At 62.4% G+C, this 12,001-nt stretch overlaps 1 protein-coding gene across 1 annotated transcript; it reads right to left on the minus strand.

The window, feature by feature from the left end:
• Positions 1 to 1,242: 1,242 nt before the first annotated feature.
• On the minus strand, positions 1,243 to 3,338 carry TLX2 (T cell leukemia homeobox 2). The gene is made up of 3 exons (XM_015821593.1): positions 2,969 to 3,338; positions 1,791 to 2,028; positions 1,243 to 1,459 (listed from the first exon to the last, which is right to left on the minus strand). Exons 1-3 carry the CDS (start codon positions 3,336 to 3,338, stop codon positions 1,243 to 1,245), a joined length of 825 nt encoding a protein of 274 aa, XP_015677079.1.
• Between the last annotated feature and the right edge of the window lie 8,663 nt (positions 3,339 to 12,001).

The raw sequence follows: 12,001 nt of genomic DNA on the forward strand, positions 1-12,001 counted from the left end.
TTTCTTGCCTCCCAGCTCTCCGTCTGGACGCCAGGGGGCGCACCGGCCCCAAGCAACTCCGCCTGCTCCGCGCGATCCCTCCAGCGGCCGAGGTCAGAGCCCGCCCCAACCGCTGGGACGAGCTCCGGTCCCCGAAGTCCTGCCTTGCTCCCCAGAGGAGGCCAGGGAGCTCCGTCGTGGCTCCTTCTCCTGGGCCCCCAGGTTCAGCCTTCGGGTCACCCAGCCATGCCGGGGGGGGCAACGGCCAGGCCCGGAAGAGGCAAAGCTCGCTAGGAGAACTACCAGCGGCCCCGGGCCCACCCTCCCTCCCAGCCAGGGGCAGCAAAAGCAGCTGCGGATTCCCCGAGCGAAGCTGGAAGGAGGGCGGAGCAGAGACTCCGCAGGCAGCAGACTCCACGCTGGCGGGACGGGCGCCTCGGCTGGTGCTTTCTCAGCGGTCCGGAGGGGCTGGGGGTGAGGGGCTGGCGTCCGGGAATGAAGGAAGCCCTCCTGGACGCGACTCCGGGCTGTCTGACTCCGGCTGCAGAGACGGCGACATTAGGAGCCCAAACCGCAACTCCTGCGCCCTATGCGGTGCGACAGACCCCCGCGGCCGCTTCGGGCCTGATCCTGGGGCAACTCCGGCAGAGCAGCAGGAACGCAAGAGCCAGAAGGGGATGTGGTCTCTACTTGGTCCACGCGGCTGGCCGGAGGTCGCCTCTGCCTCCCGCGCAGTCATTTTGCGAGCTAGCGCCGATCCAAAAGATCTCACTAATCTTCATCTGGCTACCTGGGCAGGTTCCACGGGAAGAACTGCTCGCTTTGGCGAAGAGGCCGGCTTTCAGAGGGGAGAGGTGGATGTCCCGTTCCCCACTCACGACCCAAGGCACTCAAAAGGAAGGTCGTGGGAAGTGCCGGGCGGAGGAACGGGGTGACCGCCCCCTCCCCATCTGCCTTGCGTTGGGCTCCAACTTCCTGGGCTATCCGTGCAGAGGGCCAGGCAGCCTTCAACCCTCTCTAAGCCCCATGTTTCCTGTGGGTGCGGTCTGCAAGCACCCAAGGCCGGCTAGAACCCGGCTGCCCCTAACCGGGCCACTTGCCACCTGGAGTCTGGGGCTTTTTCTGCCGGGCGGAGGGCTCGGGAGACGCCCCGATGAATCCACTCGGTTCCGAGCAAGCTGCTCCCTGGCAATGAGCGGCGCGGAAGTGCAGGATGCCCCTGGCAGCCCGTGAAGCCGCCCCCAGGTCTGTGCATGGCTCTGCTCACACCAGGGTGGCGGCTCCCGAGACTGAGGCGACCTCGTGGTTCTCTGCCCAGGGCTGCAGGTTCTGCAGGGCGAAGAGCGAGGCGTTGTGCAAACAGAGAGGGTCCTGCTGCAGCGGCTGCCCCAGACTCTTCGGGAAGGCGTCTGGCTGGAGCTGCAGCATCAACCGGCTGGCCTGCTGGCGCTCCGCTTCGCGGTCCTCCGCAGTCTGTCGCCTGTTGGAGAGACCGGAACGGCGTCAGCGTCTGAAAGCATGGAGGACACGACGCCCAGTTGGCTCCTTGGAACCGGTAAGGGGAAGGGAACTCTGAGCATGAGCAGAAGGGAGTTGAGTTCCCACTACGCCCGCCACCGGCCCGTTACCCCAAACCCTCTGCGGGTGCTTGGAGCGTCGGCGCCTCCCTTTCCCAACTTAGCCCCTCCCGGCACGGTCGCTGGAAGAGAAGCGCTCTAAGCAGCCATCCGACCGCAGCCCCCAGCAGAGGGAGAGGCCCCGCAGCCCATCCCCCGGCGCCTTCTGCGCAGCCCCTCCCGCCGGCCCGGTACCTCCATTTTGTGCGGCGGTTCTGGAACCACGTCTTGACTTGGCCGTCGGTCATCTTGAGCGCTTTGGCTAGGGCGGCTCGCTCTGCGGAGGCTAAATATTTCTGCCGATGGAACCGCTTCTCTAGTTCGCAGATCTGCGCTCGGGAGAAGGACGTGCGCGGCTTCTTGCGTTTGGGCGGAGTGCGATTCTGATACGGGTGGCCGACCCGCCTGGCCACGGAGAAGGGCGGCAACGCGGCTACGGGCAGACCGAGAGAGCGGAAATCCTCAGGATTCGGAACCCGAAGCAGATCGTGTCGCTACGGAGACCTCAGTTTCCGGGATCCTCCCCAGGACGCGCCCCACGATGTTCCGTCAGCCCCCGAGAACGAGAGAAGGGCGGGTGGTCTCCCTACCGGAGGGGGCGGTGGGAGCGATCGCGGCGGTCGGGCTCGCTCGATCAGCGATTCAGCTGCGCGATCCACAACGCAAAGAGACCGCCGCTTGGCTCCCTAGACTGGTGGTGCTTGGGACTCTTCCGGGGGGGGGGCTCAAAGAACCCCACTTTTCTATCGCAGCCAGGAGCCTGGAGAGCCGGGATGAGCCAAGCGCCGCCCCAGCGTCCCCCACCCCAATGCAAGCCTGCTTAGCAAAGACTAGTTGGAGCCAGATAGAAGTGCGCGCTTCCCCCGCCCCAAGAAAGCCGTTCTGGTTCCTCCCGACCCTCTCAAAAGCAGCTTCCTCGGGGCCGCTCCCTGATGACCAGGCCCCGATGACCAGTCGCCTTTGCCCTCGCCGCTCCCAAAACTGGTTTCTTTCTAGGGCAGCTTCGGGAAAAAGTTCCCATTTTCTGCTCTGTATGAAAAGGCTTTGTTCAGCCTGGCCGTTTCCCCTCCGCGGCACTCCGCGGCCAGCGAAGGCCAGCCTTCGTGCGTCGGCTCTCTTAGGAAGCCCTCCGGGCCCGCGTGCGAAGGGCCGGGACTTCACTCCTCCGCCCGTCCCACCCCCACCCCCACCCCCAGGGCTGGGAATCAGCCTGCTTGTCCCGAGTTCCACTGGGACCCGCAGGACGCGCCGCGCTCCCCACGTTTGCCCAGCGTTTCTGTACAGTTGAGCCCCCGAGCCCCGGGCTTTGGCCGAAGCTGGTGGGGCCAGGCCATCGCCTCCTCGAGGGGCTCCGAGCCGCGAACGCCGCTCACCTGCCATCCGGTCCTTGGTCAGTCGCCTGCTGTGCTCCATCCAAGGGAAGGCGAGGCTGGCTCCCGATGGCCGAGGGTGGACGGCCACGGAGGGAATCGGACGGTGCGCGGGCACTCGGATCACCCCGCCGTTGCCGGCCGAGGCCTCCGGGAGGCCGTACGTCCCGAGGGAGCACGCGGGGCCGTAATCCGCCTCGTAGCCGCCGCTGCTTTGGAGGTCGGCTTCCCCGAGGCCCCCGTGGGCTACTGTTTCGTCGGCGCCGCTCTGCTGCGGAGGGCAGCCCAGGATCTGATCGATACCGAAGCGAATGGGCTCGGGGGGCTGCGGCGGTGCAGGGCCCGGCTCCCGCTCCAGCCCCGGGCCTTCCATCCCACGCCCTCAGCAGCTGGCGCGGCTCTCCCCGACCGCCGTCCGGCTGCCCTGTTCTGCGCTCAGGCCCGCCGCTTCCCGGGAGCCACGCCCGGAGCGAGGCCGCCCCAAGTTCCTGGAAGGCCACATCGCGCTTCGGTCAGGGGCCTGCAGGGGGCCCGTCGGAGGGCCACTCGGACCAACGCAAAGGCGCGGGCTGCTCCCGAGAAGACGGCCGTCCGGTCGCCTCCGCTCGGCGCCTGAGCGCTGCGGGAGATCGCAGGGGGCCCCCGGCGCTGCAGGCGTTTTTCTCCGGGAAGCCATCTCCGCCTGCCAAAATGCCCTGGCTTCAGCCCTCTGATTGGTGGCCGCTAGCAGTGATTGACAGGCCATTGCCAGGGGGTGGGGGCGGGTCGCGGGTCAATTCCAGGAGGAACCGCCCGTACCTCGGTTTTCTCCGCCTATGTGCGCCACCCCCCACCCCGCAATGAGGGGGGCCGAGGAGCGATTCTCACTTTCTCAACCTCTGCAAGGCCACAGTTCCCCCTGCAGACCCGAAAGCTCCACCCGGACAGCCCAGGCGCTGCCGTTCATCCAGACAGCCCCTTTTCCCTCGGACGTGGGGCTGGAGGAACCTAGCCTCGGCTACTATCCAGCCTCGCCGGCCCTTTCCTGCCTGGTTCCAGCGCCCGGATTAGCAGCTCTCTTGTCGCGGAGGTCAATGGTCGCTTTTCTCTTCAATGAAGGGAAGCCAGCCGGCCAGCCGCCTTCGCTTGCGGACTTCCTCCCCCCCCCACGCCCGCTCATCTGCGCCCGATCCCCAAAGCCCCGGTCACGAGTCCTGGCGGCGGCTGCCTTTGCTCCGGGGGTGTCCCTGTCGCCCTACCGGGAGGTCCAGTGCAAAGCCGGGAGTCAGCGGTTTTAAGGGGCCGGTGATGGCCGGGCGTTAGAGGAAGCTCTCCCCTTTTCTCCCCAACCCGGTGCAAACCAGATTCACCCTCTCCGTTCTCCATGAAGTAGTGACAGCGCAGGAGGGACATCAGCCCCCTCCCCCTTCCGTGTGGTCACCTCGGGCCCTTAATGAGCCTGGTTCCCCCTCCAGGCTGAAGGCGGAAACGGCCGGGGGGGGCTCGCCGCCCTCTCGACCGCTTCGCGTGCGGAGAGAGAAAATTCCACGCTAGAAACCGCGAAACCTCGGAGGAGGTGAACGTGGAGCAGGATCGAGACGCCTCGGCCACCTGTCCGTCCAGCAGGCTCCTTTTGCATTCGGATCCCACCTTTGTTTTCAGCAGCCTGAAATCTCTTTTCCTTGCAACCCCCCCAAACAAAACAAAACAAAACAAAACAAAATAAAACAAAACGGAACAGCGAGTGGCTGCTGGGCGGGTCCGAATCGGCTATAAACTTCCTGACCGGTTCAACATCCGAAACTGTTTTTTACCTTGGAATAAACATTCAGGATCAGAACAGCAGCGACGAAACGGCGCGAGGCGTGACATGAGAGGCCCCAAAAGGTCATTCGGAACTCCTCGCGGTCGGAGGAGCTGCCCGCCTTGGAAACCCGGGTCCTCAAGTCGCCACAGAAACGTGCACTTGAACCCTGGAGCGGCCGGAGAGGCCCCAAGGGAAGGAAGGGGCGATCAGAACTGAAGAAGCTTCTTGGGTGAGAAGCGAAACGTCTTCAAGGAAAAACAAAGTCCAGTCGCCTCTTGAAAAAGCCCCCTTGGGACAGCCCTGACCCTGGAGGGCGGAGAAGCCCCCACGGACACTTCGGAACAAGCGGGCACAGCCAGAGGAGCCCCGGTAGGCATCGCGGCAACGGTCACCCTGGGGTTCCGAGTTTGTCATTTATGTAAATGTTGAAGCAGTTTACAATAGTGCGGGTAAAATGTGGAATAAGTAATCAGTAATAATGAAAATGGTAATAAAAATAAATCCGTTGTTAGACTAATTTTGATTGGAGCCTTCGGAGTCATAATTAAAGGACTTCCTCGCTATTTGGAAATAGTGATTATCAACATAATTTTACAAAACTAATATTTTACAAAAAATAACCCACCCTGCCTGGAATAGCCCATATTCTTAGAGGGTCCTCGGCCGGGACTTGACTTACTAAGTTTCCTCCAGTCTCAGACGGTGAATCTCACTGCAGAATAACCGCCAATAACTACAGTCGCAGCGGCTGCTGCAGCTCAGTGCGAACAGGCGGAGGTCGGTCTTCTCGTCCCCCGGGTTTGCCAGCAGAAGCCGCCGAGACCCTGCCCTCTGCGCCCTGGCTCCCCTCCCCGCGCCCTTCTGGAGCCTCCCTCGGGCAGCCGAGAAAGAGGGAGGCTGCGTCCAGTAGCGGGTCCCCGCGTGCTTGGAGGGAAGGACTGGCGCGGGGAAGGGGCTCCGAAAAGAATCCAGGGAGGGCCGGAGGGGGGGGCCGTTTTGGGCTGACGCAGCCTGGCCCAGCTCCTGCCCCTCCCTCAGTGGTTTGCGCTAAGCCGGGAAAGGTGGTTTTCTCTTCCTATCGGGCCCGTTCCTGGTGGGCGACCTTGTCTGCCCCTAACGAGACAGGTAAAGTATGCAGGAAGATGAGGTCTGTAGCCAACAGTCTTCCGGGGGGGGGGAGGGTACACTAGTACAAAAAAGGGCAAGTCTGTGCCTGTTGGTTTGCAATTAACGGGGGTTAATCATCTCCCCCCCCCGCACCCCAGAGCAAGGCAGAAAAAGGAGTGTGGGCAGGAAGACAATTCGGGAAGGCGCGCTTTGCCGCGGTTCTCCCTGCAGATCAGCAAGGGAGTCACGGAAAGCAGGGGGAGGAGAAGCCCCCTCCCCCCCCGCCCCTTCCAGGGCAGGCCAAGACGGTTGCGGAGGTTGGAAGAAGCAGCCCTTTCTTGGCCATCTGGGACTTCAGTGGGCCCCGGCCGTCGGATGCCGGCCTTCTCCCACCCTCGGCCCAGGTCTGTGCTGAACAGGCCCTCCCTCCCCTTTGGGAAAATAGCCCCGGCCAGCCGTGGTGTTTAAAGGGCCTTGCGCCGCAAGAAGGGCCAGGATGGCTTCTTCCTGCCAGTCTTCAGCTGCCTGGCATGTAGCAGCGCCTCTGCCCCCCCCCCGCGGTGAACTCCTCCTTCCTCAAGGCAATGGCCTGGATGGAGAGGCGGCCCTCGGGGAAAGAGCCCAGGGAAGCCCAGGGGGTGAGAAAGGCTGCCCTGTTTCTGGAAGAAGAGGGAGGGAGGGAATGGGGGGGGGGCTGGCAGCCTTCAAGGGCCTCTTGTTAGGGCGACGAATGGAGCCGAGTTCTGCTGCTTCTTGCCAAGTGCGTTTCCGCCTTTCAGAGGGTGGCTTCCTTCAGTCCCTTTGGTCTCTCTGGCCAGTGTCCAGTCACCATGGGGTCTGGGGCAGCGAAAAGGGCAAAGAAGGGAGGGGGGCAGGGGCTGTGGAGCAAACCACCCACTTTTGGGCCATCGACTAAGGAGCAGTGATTCCAAAACAGGTTTTGTGTTTCCTAAATTAACGCATTTCTGAGATTTGCAGAATGGCACAAAGCAACTGACTCACCCAAGTACCGGAAGGGTCCTTACTAAGGAGACAGTTGTGAGCCCCGTTTCTGCCACTGGTTGGAGCAGCATTCAGTTCTCACCCAGATCCCTGCAGGGCCCTGTCTGGTTCTCCCCCACCACCCATGCTGCAGCTCCCCACTGCAGCTGTCGCATCCAGCCTGTGGCAGGGCAGCCCTTGCCCACCTGCCTCGCCCGCTGCAGTGGAGAGCTTCCTCTCTCCAGCCTCACAAGGACCCGCCGCTGTTTGCCCCACAGTCCAGGGCCTGAAAGCAATTCTGTGCCCAACAAGCACGTTTCCCCTGAGTAAAACGGGGGGGAGGGAATGGGCGAGCCCACCGAAGCCGAGTGGTCTTCTTATCCAGGGCAGTTGGCAACGGCCGTTCTCTGAATGGTGTGACAAGGGCAGCCACCCAAGTGGCAAATCCATATCCACAGTCCGGCTGTTGAAAGACTGTGTGTGAAAGTCAGGGGGGAAAAAATCAGTTTTTCAGCAGATTACAAAAACATTTGAATTTTGAAAGTTTTTCCCCTTAAAAATTGTTTTTATTTGAGCTTCTTTCTTCACTTTTTACCTGATTGTGTGCAGATGATATGAGGAGCTGCCGGTCTTCTCTTCTCCGGTGTTCGAAGGGTGAAAGTCTTCCTCATCTGCTGCCAACAGCAAGTGCGGTCAATTCACTTTCCAGCTTGTATTAATTTGCAAGCCAGCTCTCTGCAGGCTGTGAGCGTTTGGAAGCGCGTTTATCGCAGTCTAAGATTCAGTTTGCTTTGAAGGTTTGCCAAAGTTACCCCCGGAAGTGGCTCTTTTCTCAACCCTCTGAAATCAATCACGGAACATTTTTTTTTTCTTGTAAGGTTTTCTGAATCTTTATGTCTTTATTGTTTTGTATTTGGTGCAAATATTCATCACTGAAACCGAAGGATTGTATTTGTTCCCTTATTTTGCTAAAAGCAATTAAAATCCAAGCTAAAATCTTGTTTCGGAAAACGTGCGTTTATCTCCTTGTCATATATTCTCATTGATGCCTCCGTTTTTCTCGTGGGCTGGGAGGCGGGGGGGGTCTCGGGGGCTCTTTGGACAACCGCCTTGCGCGGCGAGGACGGCGCCGCAATTTTTCTTCCACTGTTTTATTCAAAAGACGAGCGGCAACGGTGACCAACAGGTGCTCCTGGGCCCCCCACCCCCGTCTTACCGGAGATCAAACACACGGTGCAGAGAGCGGCTTTAAACTGGCCCCCCAAACATCCCTCGGACGAGGAGAGCGGCGGCCAGGAGGGGGTCGGGGGATCGTACAAACGCTCCCCTGAGTTCCTGCTCACCCGGCGACCGTGATCCGCAGGTGTCCCGAGGCCTCTTTGTGCTGCCAGCTCTCCCACTGGAAGCACTTGGTCAGAAAACCGCAGTCCCTGGCAGCGGAGAGGCTACCGGGGGTCTGGAGTTTGGGGGGATAGTAAACCTCCCAGGCTGCTCTCTCTCTTCCAGTGGACCGCCCACAGAGGCAGCCGCGGGGGAGCCCTCTGCTCGTGAAAATACCACGCGCCCTTCTTTTCTCTGCAGGCTTCTTCATTGTTCTCGGGACGCGGAAATCATCCACCCCCTCCCCGCAGGCTTCTTTGCGATTTTAGCCCCGGAAGGAGCTAGGCCGAGTTTCGGGGTCGCGGGGCTGATGCCGAGCGCACCAGAAGCCACATGGGCCCCTGCAAAATCCAGTGGATTTAAGCTTCCCTGCGTTGAACTTTCGCTCCGCCCCAGTAGAGAAGCTGAGCTGATTCTTTCCGGGGCTTCGGGCTCCACCCTTGGAAGCAGGCGGGACGCTCTGGAAGTCGTCTCGTTCCGGAGCACGTCGAACCAAGCGGCGGAGAGCGATGCCTCTCTTGGCCGTGGTCGCCGAGGGGAGAGCTCGCCTACGGCTGGGGTGCGGGATTGGAGTGCCGTCGAACAACCCATTAAAAATTGCGCGGAGCCCCTGCCCTGCAAGGAACGGACCCTTCCGCTCAAGAGAAGGGCCGGTAGGGAAGAGAGGGGCCAGGGGCACCGGCTTCTGCCCCACAGCAGGCAACCGTCCACTCGGGCCCAGAAAAGGCCGCTTAAGATTAGCCACCCTTTCCCGCCCCATAGTTTCCCTTACAAAGCCCCGACAGAGAGACGGCTGGGCAGGGTCCACACAACACCGGGCCAAGCGAAGGCCGTTTCTGCGTCCTTCCCCAGAAGACCGACGCTGGCAACCCCCTGGACTCCGCGGAAGAGGTTGCCCAGCCCGGTAACGAAACGTTCGGAAACCAACCCACAAGCTCGGAGACGAACCTTCACCCCCATCCCACACCCCAGCTACAGACATTCGCCATTATTGCAAGCAAAGAAGCCTGTTCTGGTTCGCACAACCTTACTAAACCTACAGCTGGATTTCACAACACGATAAATCCTCGCTAGCAACCTCACGGATCGTGGGAACGCAGCCCCGGCAGCAGAGTATCATGCCAAGGGGGCGAGGGATCCCCTGGACAGAAATGAAAATAGTTCTCGGGCGCAGCTGGGAAAGAAAGCCGGCTAGCGGGCGCAACTTTCAAGGACTCCCGGCCTGGGCAGTAACAACAACGCTCCTCAAACGGGAAGCCAAACAGACTGGGCCCCGGGGCGCCTCCCCGCCCTCCCCTTTTCGAGGGGTGGAGAAGTAGGGCGAGAGCGGCTGGCCCCGGAACCAGCAAACCCGCTGGCGGAGGGATTCGGCCGCCTGGACTCGCAGACCAGGGCGAGCGGCGAGCGGGGGGCCAGGCGCTTGCCCGGAGGGATCCCGGAGCTCGCCAAGGTCTCCTTCAGCCAAGCCTGGCGCGAGCCTGTGCTCCCAGGGGGCAAGGGCGAAGGTTCCCTCGGGCCCAGGAGAGCTCGAAGGGGCCTCACCGAGAAGCCGGCCAGACCAGCCGGCCTCCTATTCCGAAGAGAGAGGAACCGGGAGACGGACTTTCAGAGAACCCGCAGTCCGCAACGGCCCAACCCCGGGAGGCTGTCCGGCCTGACCCCGTCAGCTCCTCTGCCGGGGGGGGGGGGTAGCGATGTCTTTATTGGGCAAAGGGGGGGGGGGCTCAGACAGAAGAAGGACCAGCCTTAGCCCGGCTCTACTCCCCGACCAAACCCGCCAAGGCCTTAGGGGCACCTCTCGGTCGCCTGTCTGGGCGAGGCAGGGGAGGGAAGCGCCAGGGCGGGCGGCTTGCTCTCGGCCCACTCCGGCCGTGGCCAAGGGCGCTCCCAATTTCGGGGCACTCTTGCCGCAGAAGTGAGGCGAGAGAGCACCCCTTCCCTGGGAATCTCCTCGCCCCTCCCTCCCTCCCTCCCCCCCTCCCCACGGGCAAGCGTGTTGCTGGGCGCCTTGGCTCTCTGTCCTTCGCTGCTTTGCTGCTGCTGCTGCTGGGTTAATTCGAGGCTAATTGAATTGCCGCGGCCGCAGATTGCATTAGCCCGGCCCTGTGCGGGGTCCTTGCCCTCCCGAGGGAGCGGCTGGCGCCTCCTGCCTCAATCAGACACTTCGTAACTGCAGGAAGCGCCCTGCGCCCCCGCCCAGCAATGTGCGCACCCGGCGGGTACCCTGGCAGCTGGAGCCGCCGCGGGGCGGGACAATCCAAAAGCCGGCGGGGGGGGGGCTGGTCTGCCCAAGGGGCCCTGGGCCTTGTTCGGAACATCTGGTCGCTGCAAGCCTGGCCCCTGGCGTGGCGCCTCCCCCCCCATTGCCGTTTCCGCCTCTTCCGGCCTCTGCTTCTGGCAATCAAGTCCAGACCTGCCCAATGAACAGGGCCGAGTCTTTTGGCGGCCCGGTGAGGCCGGGGAAGAGCCATCAACCGGAGAATGGCTGGGCCGGTGGAGGGGGCTGCTCGAACGCTTTTCCGTGTGTGCGGCAAGAAGTGTCCGAAGTGGAGTTTAAAGGGGGTCTTTAGTCATGAAGATCCTTGGTAGGGAGTCACCAGCAGGCTTCTTCCGAATGTCAGCTACGACTGACAAAGCTCTACAGCCCAGGGCTTGTTGAGGGAGGCTCTGCCAATCTCCCACCAGGCCAAAGACAGTTCACTTGCAGCCCTCGGTGTATTCCGGGAGCTGAAGTCCCTTGTAGTTTAGCCACCTCACAGCTTAGCTTCTTCAGGGCTTGTTTTGGGAAGCTGCTCAGTTAAGCGACCTGAAATAATTTCTGCCTCAGAAGGTGGCAGACTGGCTCCTGCACGGGCTTCTCCGCTGGAGAGAAAGGGACCCAGCATTAAATTCAGGGGTTTTCTGGGGCAGCCAGCCGAAGGCTGGTAGGAGGCCTCCTCCGTTCAGGTTTAACCCCCGTCTCCTTTTCAGAGAAATCTCTCTGCTCCCCCTGGCCTTTCCCCCTTTCTCTCCTGGGCAGCCCAAGGCTGGGAGACGCGGCCTGCCTGGTGGGGGCGCAGTAATCCCAGCTGCTCCTCAGCCTCTGCTTGCGGACGGCCTCCTCCATCTGCGGCTGTTTAATGAGTTTCTCAGGGACGGTCCCGGGCAGAGGAACGACAGCTCGTCTGGAGCAGCTCGCTCTGAAGGGCCGCTGGGGGCTGCAGCAGCCTCGCCTGTCAGCCAGCGCCGGGGGAGGGACGGGAGGGCAGCCTCAGCAGGAGGTATTGGGCATGCACTGCGCCAAATCAGAAAGCTGCGGCCCAGGGTCTTCCCCTCCAATTCTTTCCCCGCGTGTGAGGGCTCCAGCCGCAACGCTTGTGCCCCCCCCCCACACACACACTGCCGGCCGCCTCGATAGGTCAGATGGGCGGGCGGACGCTGAGCCGTGGGGACTGCTCCGGCCCTTCCTTCGGGATCCACCACCGCCCGAGACCTGCGCGCCGCCTGGAGCCGCGCTAATGGCCCTGATTCGATCAGGCCGGCTAATGCGAAACAGGCCTCGTTCCTGGCTGGAGCCGGTCCGGAGAGAGGCCGCCTGGCGAACCAAGTGCAGCAGTCTGGCCTCCCAGGACCGCTCGGGGAAGCAGCCGGTCCGCCAGCAGGGAAGGGAAGGCGAGGGGCGAAGGAATGGGGAGCTGCCGCCGCTGCTGCTGCACCGGGAGCGGCAGGAGAGCCGTTGCGCGCGGATCGTGAGCGAGGACGCCCCGGCGGTCCAGAGCAGCAGCGGGCTAGCGGCGATGGGC

The sequence above is a fragment of the Protobothrops mucrosquamatus genome, unplaced genomic scaffold (genome assembly GCF_001527695.2).
Source record: "Protobothrops mucrosquamatus isolate PMUCROS unplaced genomic scaffold, P.Mucros_1.0 scaffold1360, whole genome shotgun sequence".
NCBI lineage: Eukaryota > Metazoa > Chordata > Lepidosauria > Squamata > Viperidae > Protobothrops > Protobothrops mucrosquamatus.